The following is a 23,374-nucleotide window of genomic DNA, read 5'->3' as shown; positions in this document are numbered from 1 at the left end:
ATAAGCTGGATAATTGAGGATTTCTCTAAAATGCTTTTCTGTACCGGGTGATATTGTGTACAATTTATTAGTCCTAGGTATGAATATGTTCCGTAGAAATTGACCAAGAGAAGGAGGGTGTCCTTATCCCAGGTATATTAATCCACAGGAACATATCGATTCCCCTAGAACAAATGTTCAGGGGAAACACGTTTACTCTCACAATATCTGCTATAGTCATGGTAGTAGCCCTTGGGGACCCTTGTGCCATACCTTATGGAATATCATGTACAGGTCATCCAGCTTGCCATGGAGATCGCCACACACTGTGATCTGCTTGGAGATAGATGTGGTTGCATAGTTGATGTTCCCTCTCTTCTTGAGGATCTTTCTGGCCTCGTGCAACAACATCAGCAGGTACTTCACATGGAGTTGCTAACAACAGAAGATATCATGTGACAACATAAGCAGGTACTTCAGGTGGAGTTGCTAAGAACAGAAGATATCATGTGACAACATAAGCAGGTACTTCAGGTGGAGTTGCTAACAACAGAAGATATCATGTGACAGCATAAGCTGGTACTTCACATGGAGTTGCTAACAACAGAAGGTATCATATGACAACATAAGCAGGTACTTCACATGGAGTTGCTAACAACAGAAGGTATCATGTGACAACATAAGCAGGTACTTCACATGGAGTTGCTAACAACAGAAGTTATCATGTGTCAACATAAGCAGGTACTTCACAATGAGTTGCTAACAACAGAAGGTATCATATGACAACATAAGCAGGTACTTCACATGGAGTTGCTAACAACAGAAGACATGTGACAACATAAGCAGGTACTTTAGGTGGAGTTGCTAACAACAGAAGGTATCATGTGACAACATAAGCAGGTACTTCACATGGAGTTGCTAACAACAGAAGATATCATGTGACAACATCAACGGTACTTCACTTGGAGTTGCTAACAACAGAAGGTATCATGTGACAACATGAGCAGGTACTTCACATGGAGTTGCTAACAACAGAAGGCATCATGTGACACCATAAGCAGGTACTTCACATGGAGTTGCTAACAACAGAAGACATGTGACACCATAAGCTGGTACTTCACATGGAGTTGCTAACAACAGAAGGTATCATGTGACAACATAAGCAGGTACGTTGAACCCACCTGTTGAAGTGAATGAACACTTCGACCCACCTGTTGAAGTGAAACAACACTTCGAGCCACCTGTTGAAGGGAATGAACACTTCGAGCCACCTGTTGAAGGGAATGAACACTTCGACCCACCTGTTGAAGGGAATGAACACTTCGACCCACCTGTTGAAGGGAATGAACACTTCGACCCACCTGTTGAAGGGAATGAACACTTCGACCCACCTGTTGAAGTAAAACAACGCTTCGACCCACCTGTTGAAGGGAATGAACACTTCGACCCACCTGTTGAAGTGGATCAACACTTCGAGCCACCTGTTGAAGTGGATCAACACTTCGAGCCACCTGTTGAAGTGGATGAACACTTCGACCCACCTGTTGAAGTGAACAAACACTCCAACCCACCTGTTTTGTCTTGAATGCCTTTATGAGTCCTTTAACTTGGATACTTGTGAGTGGAAAGAACAAATGAGGGCCATTGTAGTTGGGCTCAATGGCGATGGTGTCAGGGTTTGTCAGCTCATGCAGCTCATCGTCTTCCTCAGCAGTTGTGTCTGGAATAAACAGTCAACTGCATCAACACACATCTTCCAAACATGATCAGTGTGATATACTTGTGTGGCATGTGAAACATGATCAGTGTGGTATACTTGTGTGGCATGTGAATATGATCAGTGTGGTATACTTGTGTGGCATGTGAATATGATCAGTGTGGTATACTTGTGTGGCATGTGAAACATGATCAGTGTGGTATACTTGTGTGGCATGTGAATATGAACAGTGTGGTATACTTGTGTGGCATGTGAATATGATCAGTGTGGTATACTTGTGTGGCATGTGAATATGATCAGTGTGATATACTTGTGTGGCATGTGAATATGATTAGTGTGGAATAATTGTATGGCATGTGAAACATATCAGTGTGAGATAATAGTATTAGATGTGAAACATGATCAGCGTGATCTACTACAGCATGGTAGAGTACAGGTGAGTGTGCGTGGCATGTGAAACATGATAAGTGTGATGTACTTGTGTGGCAACTGAAACATGATCAGTGTGATATACTTGTGTGGCATGTGAAACATGATCAGTGTGATATACTTGTGTGGCATGTGAAACATGATCAATGTGATATACTTGTGTGGCAACTGAAACATGATCAGTGTGATATATTTGTATGTCATGTGAAATATGATCAGTGTGATATACTTGTGTTGCAACTGAAACATGATCAGTGTGATATATTTGTATGTCATGTGAAACATGATCAGTGTGATATACTTGTTTTGCAACTGAAACATGATCAGTGTATAATATTTGTATGTCATGTGAAACATGATCAGTGTGATATATACTTGTGTGGCATGTGAAACATGATCAATGTGATATACTTGTGTGGCAACTGAAACATGATCAGTGTGATATATTTGTATGTCATGTGAAACATGATCAGTGTGATATACTTGTGTTGCAACTGAAACATGATCAGTGTGATATATTTGTATGTCATGTGAAACATGATCAGTGTGATATATACTTGTGTGGCATGTGAAACATGATCAGTGTGATATACTTGTGTTGCATGTGAAACATGATCAGTGTGATATACTTGTATGTCATGTGAAACATGATCAGTGTGATATATACTTGTGTGGCATGTGAAACATGATCAGTGTGATATACTTGTGTGGCATGTGAAACATGATCAGTGTGATATACTTGTATGTCATGTGAAACATGATCAGTGTGATATATACTTGTATGGCATGTGAAACACGATCAGTTTGATATACTTGTATGGCATCTGAAACATATCAGTGTGAGATAATAGTATTACATGTGAAACATGATCAGCATGATTTACTACAGCATGGTAGAATACGTGTGAGTGTGTTTCTGTCAATATATAGTTTACAGTTAGGATATTGTTTACTCTTATTTACTCTGTAAGCTTGGTCTTCAAGCTTTGCTCTATATCATGATGGCCATGGTTTGTTTTGTCGATGGTTATTAACTGTAGGGATATGATGCAGCAGCAGTCGATGATCCAGCATGGGAATTGACGAGTGGAGCCCTCCCATCTACAGGTTTGTGGTAATTAGTATAAGTAACGAGGGGCATCTCCTGATGGTCAACAACAAGGATATCAATATATCATCGTCCTTGCCATCTAGTATACTCGGAGCACACATATCAGTGGAGTGGATTAAATTACTGGCATTAGGATGTAGTGATGAAGCCACCAGGCGCATGTTGTGATGATGTAGAAGTAGCTGTCGTTTGCTCTGTGAGGATCAATAATGCCTTGACATATGATTAATGTTATACCCTTCTCTGTCATCATGCGCATGAACGACAAGAGCTTGTGACAGAACAAGGACCATTGGGAAAACAAACATCAGCCCTTATTCATTACAATATTTGTTGCAGTTGATTACTGTTAGCTTGTGTTATTGGCATATCCCAACATTACTGGAATGGACATTGTTACATGGATGCAAGTTAACGCAATCATAGAGTTCTATTGGATCAATGTCAAACTGGCATGTCAATCATATGATAAGCATAAAAACAAATCAGGATTCATCACAATCTCTTTGTAAGTGTCTGTAGAATAGCATCATTACTTTTCTTCCAAGTGACGTGTGTTATCCAAGTATGGCGACAGTGACATGGGAGAATGAGGAATGATGTAGCCTGTGGCTTGATGTACTGGACCACCCTGGCTGACCGTACTGACGCCAGGCACAGTAACCATGCTGATTGATTTCCCATATGGTAAAGATACAGGTCTGATAACATTATTTTATGTAGTACTTTGGCATCTTTTAATGTGAAAAACCTATAAGGTATACTCACACGCAAAAGAAACGCGAGTGGTTTTAAGCAAATAAGTAATAAACACAGAACCATAAATTGATACGTGTTTTAGCATGTAGTGAAGCCTAATGGTGTTATCAATATTTTTGGTTGCAATTTGGAAGCCCCGAGTTAAAACGCAACATAAAATACAAATTGCCAAAACACACCATTTCAATGAATATGTGGGTATCATGCACCCATATCTCGTGAAATCTAAAATGCACGAACTGTTGTGGGTATAAAACTGTGGCTGATTCTTGGACCTGCCACTCCTTGGTCAACAATGCCACGACTTCTCAAATTCAGAGAAACCAGGCTATCGGACGTTTGGAAGCTGGAGAGTCTGTCCAAGATGTTGCCCGTCAATTCAACGTTAACATAACCACAATTTACCGTCTCCTGCATCGATACAATGCTACACAGACCACAGATGACCTACCTCGGAGCGGTCATCCTAGGGTCACCACACCTCGACAAGATCGGCAGATTACCCAGCGACATCCGTTCCTAACTGCAAGTGAAAGTGCTTGACAGACCATAGGAACACATAATCGACACATTAGCCGGGACACTGTGATCCGACGTCTCCAATCCAACAACCTCAGATGTCGCCGACCAGCACATCGTTCTGTTCTCCAACCACGGCATCGACAAGCACGACTTCAGTGGGCACAGGGTCATTGCAATTGGAGTGGAGGTGTGTCATCTTCTCTGATGAAAGTCGCTTTTGTGTCTCCCATGCAGACGGAAGAGTCAGAATTTGGCGGTGTTGAGGTGATTGTTTCGCTGACAGAAACGTTGTTGAAAGGGATCCATGGGGTGGACCTAGTGTCATGATATGGGCAGGGATTGGACTTTGTGCGAGACTTGGACCCATGTGCTTTCTGAATGTTGGTCAAGGTCGGGAACACGGCGTCACTGCTCAGTGGTATATCGACCAAGTGATCAGACCCCATCAACAACACATTTTCCAGCAGGACAAAGCTCGTCCCCATGTTGCCAGAGCTACCATGGCCTTTCTGCGTGGCCAGCCCTCAGCCCTGATCTGAACCTCATCGAACACTTGTGGCGTCGGCACAATGTGCGCACAGTCCCTAAAACTGCCGATGAACTACGCACAGCTGCTCTGGATGTGTGCAAGAGGATCCACTCAATGTACAGGAGATGTGTGGCAGTGATCAATGATAATGGTGGTCACACCAGGTATTGACTGACATTTTGGGTATTGACCCGAAACTGTGTAAGCCCTTAACATTTGAAAAACACAATTATGTCATCTGCTTTTTAATCCATTAAACTGTCTTCAGCCAAATTCTTGTCAATCTTGCCCTATTAGTATTTCTTATCTTTACTATTGAAAATAAATAACACGTATACTGCATACTCGACTAGCGTTTCTTTTGCGTGTGAGTATATATATACAGGTCCATGAACATGTCTGCTTACTCACCATATATGGTTGGATGATGGGTTGGACTGAAGGCATGTAGTATCTTAGGCTGAATCGTGTCTTTCCCATCAAACTCTGACAGCATGCTGTTGAAGAAGTTGTACAACTGCAAGGCAAGGAGTGGGGTTTAGTTTGGTCAGTCATTTCCTTTTGATGACTGTCTAGTAACTATCCAGCTGTGAGAAGTTCAATGTGACTTGATGAAATAACTACAATATTTAAACATTGCTTGCTAAAAGGAGCATTCAAACTTGTATAAACATTAGTCTTCTGTTCAGTCCTTTGGGAATGTTTTGGTTAATAGAGCATAATGTAGTAAAATCTGTACATACGCCAACTTTTCCTCTCCTTTCACACAAATCATTTTGTTAAAAAAATAAGCCAAAATTGATAACAGGTATAATTGAAAATGACTCTTTGGACAAAACATTATTATTAGATATGCAAGCACCAAAGCATTAGCAATTAATTTTAAAATTCCCCATTTAACATTAATTCATAAATAAGTACTGCGACTTAAACATGCGTGAATGCCAATGAAAGTAGGGCTAATATCTGATTAGAAGTAATTCAAGTATACTATAAGAGTGTAAGATATATGTAGTAAATTAAATAATGCAGGATGTTCATAGTACATGACTGAAACCAGCATTGTTAACCATGTCTGAGAATTGTAACCTGATCATCTGCTATATACAAAGAAAATTGTCACCATCCAGAAATGTATGATGAGCGTGTTTCGTTTCGTTTTTGTCTTGAGATTCTTTCCATGATTGGATTTATATTTTAGTAGTTCAAGGCAAACTTTTTGTCTTGAGATTCTTTCCATGATTGGATTTATATTTTGGTAGTTAAAGGCAAACTGCTTTAAGTTGTTTACATTCTGTTTATCCAAAATATGTTGGGCTGTATGCTTTTACTGAGGATTAAATAAATACAGCCCTTAAACATACACTTGAACCCCTCTGTGTTGAACTTGGATGTGTCAAATTTCCGGTAGTCTCAAACTCACCTTCCCATCCCTAGTAATTCCTTTTATATTTATCATCATTTATACTTGGATCTGTCAATCTGGATGTGTTAAATGCCCAGTTGTCTCGACCTCATTTAAATTTTCCCTGATGACTCAAACAGTTCAAAATAATTCATAACATCCACACAACGCACTCACCAAACATTCAACTTTCAACTCACTTCACAATGGAGTGAACTCATTGCGACTAATGGAGTTACATAAAAGGCAGGATAATTTTTACCAATATGACATCAGCCAATCAAGCCTAATTAACAAGCACACCTTATGTCTATCGCCAACATTATTATTTGTGGTTATTATAATGACCAGTCACCAGAGTTATCTCCCTTGCCCCCTTCATCTGTAACATCTGCCATTAAACACTGAAGTTTTACAAGCGTGTTCCTGGTGTGTAGGTATCGCATTGGGTGATAAGTAATAAGTGGTGGCAGCGACTGTAGCAACTGATGAGACTGGTAAACCTTCCCAAGGCGATATCGTAGCGACACGCTCTCACTAGGATGGGTAAACGCATTGATGTTTTGATTATATCGTACTAGTAACTCTGCGTGTTACCACAATGGCATAAACACACAGGGCTCCAAAACAGTGGATTTTCACAAAGAATGAGACAATTCCTTTGAGGGATGGAAACAAAATTTGTTGTACACCTTATCAACAGATACTGCATTTACCCCTTTATTAGAAGTAGGTGTTAGTTGGCTAAAGAAATCTCGTGTAAACCCAAACAGGGGGTTCACTGACGATGGCAAGGGCGTCGCCGAGGCACGGCGTAAAACTGCCGTTCAGAATGTTAGTACTTTAGAACTAATGTTAGGCCAGCTATTGTCCTGTCATATCAAGGAGTACAATAGTGAGAAGTTCAACTTCATTACCGTACATATGGCAATCAATTTGCCTTCATTATGGGTAGATGAGAGACCAGAGGACTTATACCAGGGTTTAACAGCATTTATGGAGGACAACTTGCTTCAGCGCGACTCCGGTATTACTCATCACGGCGAGGAGATCCCAGAAGATGAGGAAGTCTCACCTACTGTAGAGAATCTCATAGTATTGACATGGCTACGACTTCTACACAAAGACCTCCCTCGCTTAGTTAAGCAATGGTGTGAGACCGAGTTACGGTCACACACACTTGCCTCAATCAAACCTGAAATCTCTTGGGCTTTGGACTCATTGTTAGAGGAAATACGCACATCAGAAGATGTAAAAGGTTATGCGATCTCAGGCCTAGTCGCGTAGCCAGTATCCAAAGCAATCTTTTCAGAATTCAAAATCTTGTCCGATCTGCACAGCAGCAAAACGGTCAAATGTAAACCACTTTTTGAGTGAATCCAAATTTTTACCGGAGAGGGATCGCAAGTATATGATGAAGGCAAGACTGATCGCACACATTTTTGATAATACACCCTCAAGTGAGGATGAGGGTTTGTGCTCAAATACTGATGTGACAGACTTTCCAGATAATAACACATTAGCAAGGCTAGTCCATGTTGAGGAATCTCCATACATGGATGCCTTCTTCCACCACTGGTGTGTTTGCCTCATCATTAGTCAAAAAGCATCTGGAGGATACCGTCTTGTTAATTCATTTTAGGATGTAGGACGCTACAGCAAACCCCAACCATCATTGCTCCCTGATGTTGATTCTACCCTTCGACAAATCAGCCAATCGAAGTACCTCATCACCACTGACCTGTCCAGTGCCTTCTAAGAAATTCCTCTGTCGAAGGATTCTTTGAAGTATTGTGGGGCGGCAATGCCATTCGGTGGAGTGAGGGTTTATGTACGATCAGCGATGGAAATTTAATGCCCGATAGACTGCTTTGGAGGAACTCATGTGCCGTGTATTCAGCGATCTTATTGAAAAGGTTATAGTAGCGAAAACTGGCAGTTGATTCTACAGGCTATGGATAAAAACAACTTGAAACTGTCCCCCAACAAGTCATTCATTGCTCCACATTCAGTTACTATTTTAGCATGGAAGTGGCAAGACGGGTCTATCCAAACAACTCCTCATTGCATTGCCACTCTGTCCTCCTGCATGCTTCCAACAATTGTTTCTGGACTATGGTCATTCATTGGAGCCTACAAAATTTTGTCACGGGTACTCCCACACTGTGTGGCAACAATAGGTTCTCTTGATTCTTTAACTGCAGGATGTCAGTCAAGTGATAAAGTTGCATGGACTGATGACCTAGTGGATGCCTTTCACTCTGCTGTTTACACCATCAGATAGGACTAGAAGGAAATGCTCTCAAATGGTTTAAATCATACTTAGATGTTCTCTCTTGTGGTGTTCTCTAAGGGTCAGTTCTGGGCCCCATTCTTTTCACACTGTACACTAAAAGTTTGGGTCATATCATCTCTAAGCAGCTACTGAGCTATCATTTCTACGCCGATGATACGCAACTGATGAAGACTTTCATGCCATCTGAAACTAAAACAGAGCTTCAAAATGTCGAAGATTGCTCCAGAGCCATCAAGTCGTGGATGATTTAGAACAAACTGAAAATAAACGACAAGACAGAGGCTTTATTGATTGGTATCCGAACAAATCTTGAGAAAATGTGAGTTAACAAGATTCTAGTTGTTGATTCCAATATCGATTTCTCAAAATCAGTGAAAAATCTTGGCGTTTATCTGGACAGTGGACTAACTATGGAACAACATGTAAGCCATGTCTCAAAGTCCTGCTTCTTTCATCTCCGCAACACCGGAAGTGTTCGACATCTACTCACAAAAGAAGCTGCACACACTTTGGCTAGATCTTTAGTTATATCACGGCTTGACTATTGCAACAGTCTCATGAGTAACATCACAAATGATCAACTCCACAGGCTCCAATGTGTACAAAATACAGCAGCACGTATTGTCACGAAGACATCAAAGTGGACTCCAGTAACACCTTCTCTGATGTCGCTGCACTGGTTACCACTTAAAGCCAGAATTGAATTCAAAATTCTAACCCTGGCTTATAAATGCTTCATGGAAACATCCCCATTATATCTCACCGAACTACTGCCTAAATACAAGCCTTCCAGATCTCTCCGTTCTCAGAATAACCACCTGTTACAAGTCCCAGAAACCCGTCTCAAAACCTTTGGTCAGAGATCTTTCCAGTTCTGCGGTTCCTCGCTATGGAACAAACTACCATCTGATCTTAAGCTGTCGCCATCGCTTTCATCCTTTAAGGCTCATCTGAAAACACACCTTTTCAGACAACACTATCAACTCTACTCCCCTTTCATTAGCAATATTTGCTAAAACTATGTAGCGCCATGAGCATTGACTTGGTGAATGGAATCTGGCGCAGTATAAATGGACTTGTTATGTTATGTTATGCTCAAAAATCCTTAGCCATGAATAAAACAATCACTCTTTCACGTCCTGATGATGAGCTTTGGATTGTTACAGATGGGGCTTTAAGAAAACCAGGTATTGGCACCACAATGTACCTTGTCCGAGATGGAAAAACGAAATTAGCCAGATTTTTCAGCGCCAAGTTGAAACCACTTCAGATATCTTGGATCCCATGTGAGGTTGAAGCATTTGTCGATTGCTGCTGCCATCAGGCACTTGATACAATCATGCCACAAAACACACGTCCTCACAGATAGTAAACCTTGTGTACTTGCCTTTCGGAAATTGTGCAAGGGAGAGTTCTCAGCAAGTCTGAGGGCATCAACTTTCCTCTCTGTTGTAAGTCACTATCAGGCCACAATAGATCACCTAGCAGGAACCTCTAAAATTCCTTCAGATATTGCCAGCAGAAATGCACCTGAGTGTTCAGACCAATCTTGTCAAATATGCTCCTTCATTGAAACCATGGAAGACTCTTGTCGTATGAAGCACCACAGTTGAGGATATAATGTCCGGGAAAACCTGTTTGCCATTTATGACTCGCAGTACATGGCGATCATTACAGGGGGAATGTAATGATTTGAGGCATACTCATGCTCACCTAGTTCACGGCACACGCCCCTCCAAGAAACTGACCAATATCAAAGATATCAAACGTTATCTAGCTGTTGCCACTATGGCTAAAGACGGATTATTGGTCGTAAAGTATGCTGATCCCTTGCAACCGCCAAGAGAGTGTGTTATTATCTCCCGTAGGGTTATTGACGGTGTTGTAACTGCTTTACACCTCAAGTTAAACCATCCCTCAACATATCAACTGAAGAAGGTTCTGCATAGATACTTTTATGCCCTTGATTTTGACAAAACAATTGAATGCATTTCAACAGACAGACACCAACAGTAAGAGTCGAACAATCAACATCCAAACCACCAGAAGTGCTAGGAATTGCCTATGCAGCTGATGTGATGCGCCGAGAGCGACAAATGATTTTTGCACCCAGAGAGTGTATATCATCATATACAGAATCATGTCTCATTGAAGATGAGGAGGCATGTACACTGTGTGATACTCTTCTTCGCTTGTGTGTAGGCATGTGTCCACTTGATGGCCCTAGATGCGTCATTCGTGGTTGATCCTGCCCCAGGATTTCTCTCCTTGCATAACAACCCCTTGCTTCTGAAGCACAGATTGTCACTTGAGATAGGCCATGTTAAAAACGTTAACAAAAATACAGTGGCTGAGAAAGCTATTCAAAAATTGGAACTTGAAATTCTACGAACAGATCCGTCAAGGGGACCGATCTCATCAACAACCCTAGCTGTCGCTGTTGCCTCATTAAACACACGCATTCGTCAAGGTGGTCTCTCAGCTCGAGAAGTTTGGACCCAATGAGACCAATTTTCTCACTTACAGATTCCTATGTCTAACAGAACATTAATATTCTCACAACATGAATCTCGTGTGAAAAACCACCCTCATAGTGTTAATGCCAAAGCTGGAAATGGCAACTTACCAGCACACCAGGTCTTACAGGTCGGGGACATTGTGTACTTGAAATCAGATCAGAACAAAGCTTGTTCTCGTTCACGGTATCTCGTCACCAGTGTTGATGGCTTATGGTGTGATATACGCAAGTTTGTTGAGCACAACTGAGAGACACTGCATATCGTGTCCAGTCTTCAGATTGCTATCATGTCTCGCCAACCCTTCCAGAACCCCAAGTCAGCCAAATTGACAAAGATGAGTCCAACGAGTCAGTCATGGTAGACATTGAGAACACAGACAAGAGTCCACATCAACCTTTAGAGACCCTGCCAGAACGTGTCATGGTTCAACCCCTGTTCAATCAAAATGGAAGCGAACCTCCACAATACCCAGATCCTCCCTCAGAGATAGTCCAGCCTCCAGAACCCATACAGGGCTGTAGCCAACCACTTACGCCTAGCCGCCCAAAACGGGAAAGAAGGAGACCCTCACATCTTCAAGATTTTGTGTTAGATTTTTGAAATGTTGGTTTTTTTCATAGGGGCAAAATAATACCCTAGAACCTGAGGTTAGTCTGTCCTATGATGGTTCTAATACTGTGTTGTGTTTGCTTACAATGTCAGCTGATTTAAACATAAATACTTGTGTTTGAGAGTACGCAAAAAGGAGCAGAATAATCCCCATGAACCTGAGGTAAGTCTGTCCAGTGATGCTTCATCAGTACTCTTCTTTTCAGTTTGTTTCAAAACATTGACTTTTCTTGTGACTTTATGAACAAAAAGGGACTTATAGTGCTTAATGAATAAGTATTTCATAAATTCAATAATCTTGGACTTTATAAAACAGGCAGTTATTTTGCAATTTTTAATGCGATAAATGTCACTGATTGTCCAACCATTGGTTTAACCTCAATATCCTCCCGTAGAGAAGGAGAAAAGGTGGTCATGCCAACATTATTGTTTATGGTTATTATAATGGCAAGTCACCAGAGTTATCTCCCTTGACCCACCCCCACCCTCTGTCGCATTGGGTGATAATGGTTAAACTGGCGTATGGTGCAAGCTGATTACTGTATACACATCGGCAGCATGCTACTTAAGTGTTCACACGTGACTGCCGATGACAATTGAGAAATAATTAAAACGGATCAAGATTATATTAGTGAGATAGGACATGAACAATGACGCCAATCCAGATGGGGGTCGTGAGATGGATGATACCCCTGATATGCCGCCCCCTCTACTTCCAGCAGCCTGAACTGAACTTTACGTACACCTTGACATCTAGTGTTGCATCCGGAATTGGTAATAATCTCTCATATCATAATGTTTGAATTTCGAAAATTCACTTTGTTAGTTGTCTCGAACCCCAGATAACTCACACTGTTTCCAGGTCCCCATGAATTTGAGTTTGACTGTACCAGTGCTGGAAACTTTCACCTTAATGAGTGTGACCCCAAGATTAAGCCCATTTTACACAGGGCTGCGACCTTTGTGCCACCTTTGAGCTTTCAAAAACTGGCCAGGATGCTCAATGGTCGCCTAAACCCAGAAAATCATGTTTCTGTGTAACTGCTCCAGCAGTTGTTCAGCATTAACTGCTCGAGTTGTTCAGCGTCTGCAACTACAATGAAACACTGCAGGTACAAGCCCTATATTTATAGGCAGGCTGACGAAGCACTACAGGTAGGTCAAAGGAGGCAGAAAAGAGGCAGAAGACTTGCCATGGTGTCACAAGGGTTGTCGTGGTTGCCTAATGGAGGCACGGCAGTGGCCACAGTCATCATTCAATGCACGCTGTTGGTTGCCCAAAGGAGGCACAAGGGCGGCAGATGCATCGCCCAGATTAACGGAATACATTTGCAGCTGAACGCATCTTCTACCTTGCGACCATTGGGCGACCACTGTGCCTTCATTCTGCAACAACGGCAATGCTTGTGCCTCCCTTCTGCCTCCTATGAGCCACCTTTGAGCAACCAACCTTCTCGGAGACCTTTGTGCGACTGTTTTGAACATGTTCAAAAATTTACGGCGACCATGGCGTCCATCACAATGTCTAAACCTGTACCACCTTGGAAGGACCTAGGCAACCAATCTGCCTATGTTGAGCCTCCAACGACAAACTGGCAAATTTCGTGGTCGCACACAGGAGGCACAAAGGTCGCCATCCTGTGTAAAGGCCCCATTACCATTACATACCCTCTGGGATGTCACAAATGTTCCACTGATTGCAGAGGAAATGGGTGCTTCGTGCCCATCATTGTACACATTATACTGAAAACCTTGAAAGATGTAGTTACAAACTTTCATGAAAGGGGGTCTAATTCTGATATTGTATTGATTTAAGTGACTAGACAAAACAGAGTTTAAAATAAATTATCAAAAAGCTCACTGAAGTTTAATTATTTGAGAAAACACACTATGAAATTACTATTAGATATTTTTGAAAGTTGTCTTTGATTATCGTAACTGTTTAGAATGAGCTAAGACCCTGCAATAATGTCAGGGTTATAAACACAACTCTAGTGTATGCTAAATGTCACTGGTTATTTTCCCCCCGACATATAATGACGGGGGGATATAGCCATCAGTATGTCCGTCTGTAAAAATTGTTTGTCCGGAGCATATTTCCTAAACCCTGCAACCTAGCTTCACAAAACCTAGTACACTTACCAATCAGGCTCAGTAGTAGTGCCTTTTGCTATTTAGAGATTTTTAGAATTTTATATTTTTGTCGTTTCCATGGAAATATGATGAACTTAGGAAATTTGAGGGTAGTGCTCTTGTCCGGAGCATATTTCCTAAACCGTACAACCAAGGTTCCCAAAACTTGATACACTTAACAATCAGGCTCGGTAGAAGTGCCTTTTTTCTATTTAGAAATTTTTAGAATTTTATATTTTTGTCGTTTCCATGGAAATATTATGAACTTAGGAAATTTAAGGGTACTGCTCTTGTCCAGAGCATATTTTCTAAACCGTACAACCTAGCTTCGCAAAACTTGGTACACTTAACAATCAGGCTCAGTAGAAGTGCCTTTTGCTATTTAGAGATTTTTAGAATTTTATATTTTTGTCGTTTCCATGGAAATATTATGAACTTAGGAAATTTGAGGGTAGTGCTCTTGTCCGGACCATATCTCCCGAACCATACAACTTAGCTTTTCAAACGTTTTTACACCTATCAAGCAGTTTATGTAGTGGTGGCTTTGCTATTAACAGATTTTTTCTTTTTTTTCTTCTTTTTTTTTCTTTTTTCAATTCAAATTGAAAATTGATGAACTTACATAAATACTATTGTCTTATACATGCAATAACATTCTAAGGTGTACTATTTACCGATATCATATACTATATATGATGTGAGCTATATAACCTAGTACATTCTCTTTATGCTTTTGTGTCATGAGGCTACTACAGAGCTGTTCATATGCGAATCTGCGAAGTTATTGTTATTACGATTTCATGAGATCATCAGAAAGTGAGCTACATGAACCAATATATAATAACCTTCATTATATTTCTGGTTTTGGCATCAAGGAAAAAGATTTCCTTGCCATTCTCAATACATTTGAAGGTACACACAGTTTACCGACATGCCACGTCGGGGGGATACATCATCTTCGGATGACTCTTGTTATCTCTGCAACCAGGAAGAGACAAATCCTCATTCCACAGCCTATACTTGATCTTTGTCTGCGCAACCTAAATTACAAGGGGTAAGTTCTGATCCTACTTACACGAGATGTATAGCACGCCCTTTCAAGTGACTAGGTATTCAATGTTGATGAAAAAGGACAAAATCGGCATACATGCTGTCATCTCCAACTGAAAGGGGTGACTAAAGTATCAACTTTAGGGGATGATGCTACCTCTTTTGCCACTGTGATGAGGTGAGCAGCAGAGTTCTAGAGAGGAAGAGAGTGCCTAGAAAATGATCCAAGATCAGGAAGAACTTAAACTGCCACCAGTAAGGCCGATGTTGATGATTGAAGACACTCCACATGTCACAGAGCCAATATAAAACAGGCATCTCTCATGAGAGAGTTAAGAACACTCTGAGGAATGAACTGGGCACAACAAAGGTTTCTGACTCCTGATCTGGAATGCTCATTATCTCTCATGAGAATTTACATTGTTTTGAAGCAGAACCAGGTAATTTGTTGAGCGATTTGTAGCCATGGTCTTGTTTTTTTTCAATATCAGTCAGAAACTAAACAACAGTTGAAGTGGTGGAAACATCTAACATCTCTGATGAAGAAGGTTTGTTATTAAACCTGGACAACGAATGAACCTGTACCCAAGTGTGTTGTCGTCATGGCTGATTATGATATTACTTCTGCTGTGGTGGACACTTTGCACCAAAGGAAGTGTAGGCACAACAAAAGGGCATTGTTTCTTGTACTCAATATTTTACTTCATCTTCACATTTTGTTTACACTGCAGTGTTTTGTACATTGTATTCCATGATTAGTCGTCGGTTCAAGAAAATTTCTGACCCCCAAATGCCTACAATGTGGTAACTTCACCAGAGCGAAGCACACCAGACCCATCGAACCGCCGTTTCAACTTCCGAGTTACCTCCCTTCCCTGTGAAGTCTTAAAACTCAGATCGCGATCCGAAATAATTAAATCTTTCAAGAAGGAAGCTTCTACTCCATTGGGATAAAAGCACTCCAGCATAAATTGGCAGAAGTGTGTGGACATAAGAGGGGATTATGTTAAAAAATAATTTGCAACCACTTCCATCAGTGCAGTACATCAATTAATGGAAGACCTTGGGCTTCTGTAAATGATAATGCCCTGAAAAATAGCGTCACCCTTATATTATTTCTAACCTTTGTGGTCACAGGATAGTGAGCAGACGAGATATGTTCTGGAAGATGTTAGTGCTCACCTTCAGCTGGTTCTGTTCCCCATAATACTCTATGTTCTGGAAGATGTTCCATGTGCATCTCCTGCGAGCCTCCAGTCGAGCTGTGTACAGCCGGTACCACTTCTGTATCAAGATGGCTGCCTTGATCGCTGCAGAACATATAACTATACATATATCTGGAAAATCTGGAATATATAGTAGACAGTAATATTTCCAATCAATAGCTAAGCCCATGAGCTTTAAAAATGATTTCATTAAGAAGTTAATCAGGATGCTTTTGTGGATCCAGAGAATGAATGTCATATTTTGTATAAGTTTCATTTGCATTTATTCACATCTTGAAGCTTGACCTTTATTTTTTTTTCTCAGAAATCCATTTAATTAAAAAACAGAATGTTAGACATAATTTATATTGTTTGCTGGAGGAGATGATTAGATGCTACTTCTAGTGGTTCGTCAAAGTGTCTAACCCTGCATGCATCTAATGTTGACAGTATCCCAGCTTCTAGTGGCTCGTCAAAGTGTCTAACGCTGCATGCATCTAATGTTGACAGTATCCCAGCTTCTAGTGGCTTGTCAAAGTGTCTAACCCCGCATACATCTAATGTTGACAGTATCCCAGCTTCTAGTGGCTCGTCAAAGTGTCTAACCCTGCATACATCTAATGTTGACAGTATCCCAGCTTCTAGTGGCTCGTCAAAGTGTCTAACCCTGCATGCATCTAATGTTGACAGTATCCCAGCTTCTAGTGGCTCGTCAAAGTGTCTAACGCTGCATGCATCTAATGTTGACAGTATCCCAGCTTCTAGTGGCTCGTCAAAGTGTCTAACCCTGCATGCATCTAATGCTGACAGTATCCCAGCTTCTAGTGGCTCATCAAAGTGTCTAACCCTGCATGCATCTAAGCTACCTTTTTCTGACTTGGTCATTTCCTTGCGGCTGACAGTATTGGAGGAGGCACACCCCATGGTAGAGATTGGTGGACTCCCTCACATTCTACCTGCACAGACAAAATGCCTTAATGATTATCAACATAAAAATGCTTTAACTGTGTTATGGTCAGCCCAGTCTCTGTGTCATGGTAGGCCCAGTCTCTGTGACATGGTTGGCCAAGTCTCTGTGACATGATTGCCCCAGTCTCTGTGACATGGTTGGCCCAGTCTCTGTGACATGGTAGGCCCAGTCTCTGTGTCATGGTAGGCCCAGAATCTGTGTCATGGTTGGCCAAGTCTCTGTGTCATGGTAGGCCCAGTCTCTGTGACATGGTTGGCCCAGTCTCTGTGTCATGGTAGGCCCAGAATCTGTGTCATGGTAGGCCCAGTCTCTGTGTCATGGTAGGCCCAGTCTCTGTGTCATAGTAGGCCCAGTCTCTGTGACATGGTAGGCCCAGTCTCTGTGTCATGGTAGGCCCAGTTTCTGTGTCATGGTAGGCCCAGTCTCTGTGTCATGGTAGGCCCAGTCTCTGTGACATGGTAGGCCCAGTCTCTTTGTCATGGTAGGCCCAGTCTCTGTGTCATGGTAGGCCCAGAATCTGTGTCATGGTAGGCCCAGTCTCTGTGTCATGGTAGGCCCAGTCTCTGTGACATGGTTGGCCAAGTCTCTGTGACATGGTTGCCCCAGTCTCTGTGTCATGGTTGGCCCAGTCTCTGTGTCATGGTAGGCCCAGTCTCTGTGTCAGGGTAGCAGTCTCTGTGACATGGTAGGCCCAGTTTCTGTGTCATGGTAGACCCAGTGTCATGGTTGGGTCAGTGATAAAACATTGGCCATGCCTAACACTGTCAGATGTCCCATGTGTTCATTGGCAAGTGTGGACCCGTGATGATTCAGGGTAGAATAGGTCTTCAGTCGACCATGCTTGTCGTAAGTGGCAACTAATTTAACGGGACCGGGTGGTCAGGCTCACTGATATGGTTGATGCATGTCATCATATTCCAGTTGCCTAGATTGATGCTCATGATGTCAATCACTGGATTGTCTGGTCCACACTCGAATATTTAGAGACCGCCGTCATATTGCTGGAATATTGCTGAGTGCGGTGTCAAACAACAAACAAACAAACAAACATTGTCCAGTGATAGAACATGGACTATACCTAACACTGTCAGATGCCTCAGGTGTACATCAACCAGTTATAGAACATGGACTATATAACACTGTCAGATGCCTCAGGTGTACATCAACCAGTGATAGAACATGGACTATATAACACTGTCAGATGCCTCAGGTGTACATCAACCAGTGATAGAACATGGACTATATAACACTGTCAGATGCCTCAGGTGTACATCAACCAGTTATAGAACATGGACTATATAACACTGTCAGATGCCTCAGGTGTACATCAACCAGTGATAGAACATGGACTATATAACACTGTCAGATGCCTCAGGTGTACATCAACCAGTGATAGAACATGGACTATATAACACTGTCAGATGCCTCAGGTGTACATCAACCAGTTATAGAACATGGACTATATAACACTGTCAGATGCCTCAGGTGTACATCAACCAGTGATAGAACATGGACTATATAACACTGTCAGATGCCTCAGGTGTACATCAACCAGTTATAGAACATGGACTATATAACACTGTCAGATGCCTCAGGTGTACATCAACCAGTTATAGAACATGGACTATATAACACTGTCAGATGCCTCAGGTGTACATCAACCAGTTATAGAACATGGACTATATAACACTGTCAGATGCCTCAGGTGTACATCAACCAGTTATAGAACATGGACTATATAACACTGTCAGATGCCTCAGGTGTACATCAACCAGTTATAGAACATGGACTATATAACACTGTCAGATGCCTCAGGTGTACATCAACCAGTGATAGAACATGGACTATATAACACTGTCAGATGCCTCAGGTGTACATCAACCAGTTATAGAACATGGACTATATAACACTGTCAGATGCCTCAGGTGTACATCAACCAGTTATAGAACATGGACTATATAACACTGTCAGATGCCTCAGGTGTACATCAACCAGTGATAGAACATGGACTATATAACACTGTCAGATGCCTCAGGTGTACATCAACCAGTTATAGAACATGGACTATATAACACTGTCAGATGCCTCAGGTGTACATCAACCAGTGATAGAACATGGACTATACCTAACACTGTCAGATGCCTCAGGTGTACATCAACCAGTGATAGAACATGGACTATATAACACTGTCAGATGCCTCAGGTGTACATCAACCAGTGATAGAACATGGACTATATAACACTGTCAGATGCCTCAGGTGTACATCAACCAGTGATAGAACATGGACTATATAACACTGTCAGATGCCTCAGGTGTACATCAACCAGTGATAGAACATGGACTATACCTAACACTGTCAGATGCCTCAGGTGTACATCAACCAGTGATAGAACATGGACTATATAACACTGTCAGATGCCTCAGGTGTACATCAACCAGTTATAGAACATGGACTATATAACACTGTCAGATGCCTCAGGTGTACATCAACCAGTGATAGAACATGGACTATACCTAACACTGTCAGATGCCTCAGGTGTACATCAACCAGTTATAGAACATGGACTATATAACACTGTCAGATGCCTCAGGTGTACATCAACCAGTGATATAACATGGACTATATAACACTGTCAGATGCCTCAGGTGTACATCAACCAGTGATAGAACATGGACTATATAACACTGTCAGATGCCTCAGGTGTACATCAACCAGTGATAGAACATGGACTATACATTCCTCCTCTGACTTCTGTTCCTCAAAAAAATCAATTCCAGTTCATGAATGTCCAACATTGGTTTCTGAACACTGATAACTTGGAATGAATTGATGTATTGTGTGTTTCATGTGATGCTAATATATAAGCAAATGGGCTATTCACATGTGAGAATAGTCCAATGTCAATGGGTAATTTACTCATTTGATATCTATAGTTGTGATCATTAAATAAGTTCAATTACATAGGTGGTCTTACATCAAAGTGTGCTTCCAATCTCATTCATCAACTGAAGTCAATGGCTTCCCTCTCGGCGCCCCACAGGAGCCCCACACTCATGTCATACAGAAATATATGGATCCAGCGTTTCTCTATTATCTACCAAACATGGAGGGGACTAAAACCAGTAATGGTAAGTTGGAACCAGATCGCAGAGCAGTTTTCAACTGCCGCCTTATAAACACAGCCTTGTAGGTCATCTGAATTTAAGCATTCAGAACATATGTTCCATGACAGTAGCACTAAGCCAGACTAAATGGTTCAGAATAACTGCCAAACATCATAATTAGATGTCATTGCATCAAAGGAATCATCTCTTCCTTCCATCACTGGAATCATTTCTGCTCTTTTCATTCGACCAAGAATTCATTAGTCCCTGCTCTCTTTGCAGTCATTCCCCCATTTGACCTAGCAATCTTGAGTCCCTGTTCTCTTAGCAGTTATTCCTCCATTTGACCTAGCAATCTTGAGTCCCTGTTCTCTTAGCAGTTGTTCCTCCATTTGACCTAGCAATCTTGAGTCCCTGTTCTCTTCGCAGTCATTCCTCCATTTGATCTAGCAATCTTAAGTCCCTGCTCTCTTAGCAGTCATTCCCCCATTTGATCTAGCAATCTTGAGTCCCTGTTCTCTTAGCAGTCATTCCCCCATTTGACCTAACAATCTTAAGCCCCATCTCTCTTAGCAGTCATTCCTCCATTTGACCTAACAATCTTGAGTCCCTGTTCTCTTAGCAGTCATTCCTCCATTTGGCCTAACAATCTTAAGCCCCATCTCTCTTAGCAGTCATTCCTCCATTTGACCTAACAATCTTGTGTCCCTGTTCTCTTAGCAGTCTTTCCTCCATTTGACCTAACAATCTTAAGCCCCTGCTCTCTTAGCAGTCATTCCTCCATTGACCTAGCAATCTGAAGCCCCTGCTCTCTTAGCAGTCATTCCTCCATTGACCTAGCAATCTGAAGCCCCTGCTCTCTTAGCAGTCATTCCTCCATTTGAGCTAACAATCTTAAGCCCTGCTCTCTCAGCAGTCGTTCCTCCATTTGACCTAGCAATCTGAAGCCCCTGCTCTCTTAGCAGTCATTCCTCCATTTGACCTAACAATCTTAAGCCCCTGCTCTCTTAGCAGTCATTCCTCCATTTGACCTAACAATCTAAAGCCCCTGCTCTCTTAGCAGTCATTCCTCCATTTGACCTAGCAATCTGAAGCCCCTGCTCTCTTAGCAGTCATTCCTCCATTTGACCTAACAATCTTAAGCCCCTACTCTCTTAGCAGTCATTCCTCCATTTGACCTAACAATCTTAAGCCCCTGCTCTCTTAGCAGTCGTTTTCCCTTTGACCTAGCAATCTTGAGTCCCTGTTCTCTTAGCAGTCATTCCTCCATTTGACCTAACAATCTTAAGCCCTGCTCTCTCAGCAGCCATTCCTCCATTGACCTAGCAATCTTGAGTTCCTGTTCTCTTAGCAGTCATTCCTCCATTTGACCTAACAATCTTAAGCCCCTTCTCTCCCAGCAGTCATTCCTCCATTGACCTAACAATCTTAAGCCCCAGTTCTCTCAGCAGTAATTCTTCCATTGACCTAACAATCTGAAGTCCCTGCTCTCTTCGCAGTCATTCCCCCATTTGACCAAGCAATCTTAAGCCCCTTCTCTCTTAGCAGTCATTCCTCCATTTGACCTAGCAATCTTACGTCCCATCTCTCTTAGCAGTCATTCCTCCATTGACCTAACAATCTTAAGCCCCTGCTCTCCCAGCAGTAATTCTTCCATTGACCTAACAATCTGAAGTCCCTGCTCTCTTCGCAGTCATTCCCCCATTTGACCAAGCAATCTTAAGCCCCTTCTCTCTTAGCAGTCATTCCTCCATTTGACCTAGCAATCTTACGTCCCATCTCTCTTAGCAGTCATTCCTCCATTGACCTAACAATCTTAAGCCCCTGCTCTCTCAGCAGTCATTCCTCCATTGACCTAACAATCTTAAGCATCTTCTCTCCTAGCAGTCATTCCTCCATTTGACCTAGCAATCTGAAGTCCCTGCTCTCTTCACAGTCATTCCCCCATTTGACCAAGCAATCTTAAGCCCCTTCTCTCTTAGCAGACATTCCCCCATTTGACCTAGCAATTTTACGTCCCTGCTCTCTTAGCAGACATTCCCCTGCGGTGTAAACACAAATGTCAAAAGGAAGTAAATCACGAGTACAAGAATCAATGCCCTTTTGTTGTGCCTACACTGTGATTCCTATAACATGCCATGCATATTAATAAATATTAGCAGCAAAACCCTTTCTATGTTCATATATATATTTACCAAATGCAGTTTGTATGATTCTGACTTTATCATGAGCATGTATTTATGAATCACTATCGAATAGTGAAGATACCAGGTGTTCATGAAAAGGTGAGCTTATCCTGCCCATAAACACATGCAAAGGCAAGTCAATTGTTCTCCAGAAAAGAATGTTTAGATATCCAAAAAGGTAGATGTACCCTCACAGTCCCAATAAGATCATTATCATTTCTATGGACAACTCAATGTATTAGAAGGGGGGTCATCAGGCTTGTTACTGTACTGGTATTCTGCAGACTCTATTACTTAATTATCACATAAGACTCAGATATATGCTAGGTCTCTAATCAGTAACAGTTTGTCTAGTTTGTACAGGAAATGCCCATCCCCCTTGTCCTAGCATCCATGTTTGAGATGGAGTCTTGTGACTATCTGTTTTCCACATGGAGAAAAATAAGTGACATAAATAAAACTCCATACAGAAAACACTTGCATTCATGGGCGCCATTGTTGACCTACTACGGATTTCAGGCTTGTAGTGTCTCCTACAGCATTGTTCATGTACAGTGTAATGGTATCACAACAGTTATGACGTCAACTATTATTGGTGATGTAACTTTTAACAATCAGTGTCCTAATTCTCAGAACAGCCTGGTAATTTGTCAGTACACATGTACTCTATCCTGTTGTCATTCTCTCAAGCTGGGCAAGTTTTATGTATTATTGCTTTTGGATTGTTTACACACAAAATGTTTGGTTGGGTTGGAAAAAAAATTAAAGTTCTTCATGTGAATAATTTTTATTTTATTAATCCTAATATTATTGAGGTATATCTGTCAAGCGGAAGATAAAGAAATGGTTC

General features: G+C 41.6%; 1 protein-coding gene across 1 annotated transcript in view; it reads right to left on the bottom strand.

The window, feature by feature from the left end:
* The window catches only part of LOC139449517 (serine/threonine-protein phosphatase with EF-hands 1-like), a 70,647-nt gene that overhangs the window by 27,004 nt on the left and 20,269 nt on the right, over positions 1 to 23,374 (bottom strand). Inside the window, exons 2-6 of the mRNA XM_071230944.1 lie at positions 17,130 to 17,219; positions 16,241 to 16,368; positions 5,458 to 5,563; positions 1,551 to 1,699; positions 253 to 414 (exon numbers count right to left, since the gene is read on the bottom strand). Of these exons, the coding sequence (XP_071087045.1) occupies positions 253 to 414; positions 1,551 to 1,699; positions 5,458 to 5,563; positions 16,241 to 16,368; positions 17,130 to 17,187 (603 nt within the window). The 5' untranslated portion in view covers positions 17,188 to 17,219. The remainder of the gene's footprint in view (positions 1 to 252; positions 415 to 1,550; positions 1,700 to 5,457; positions 5,564 to 16,240; positions 16,369 to 17,129; positions 17,220 to 23,374) is intronic.

Source organism: Haliotis cracherodii, unplaced genomic scaffold (assembly GCF_022045235.1).
Source record: "Haliotis cracherodii isolate W230 unplaced genomic scaffold, xgHalCrac1.p SCAF_8, whole genome shotgun sequence".
Lineage (NCBI taxonomy): Eukaryota > Metazoa > Mollusca > Gastropoda > Lepetellida > Haliotidae > Haliotis > Haliotis cracherodii.
Note: the sequence above shows the minus strand (reverse complement) of the source record. Positions and strands in the feature narration are given on the sequence as shown.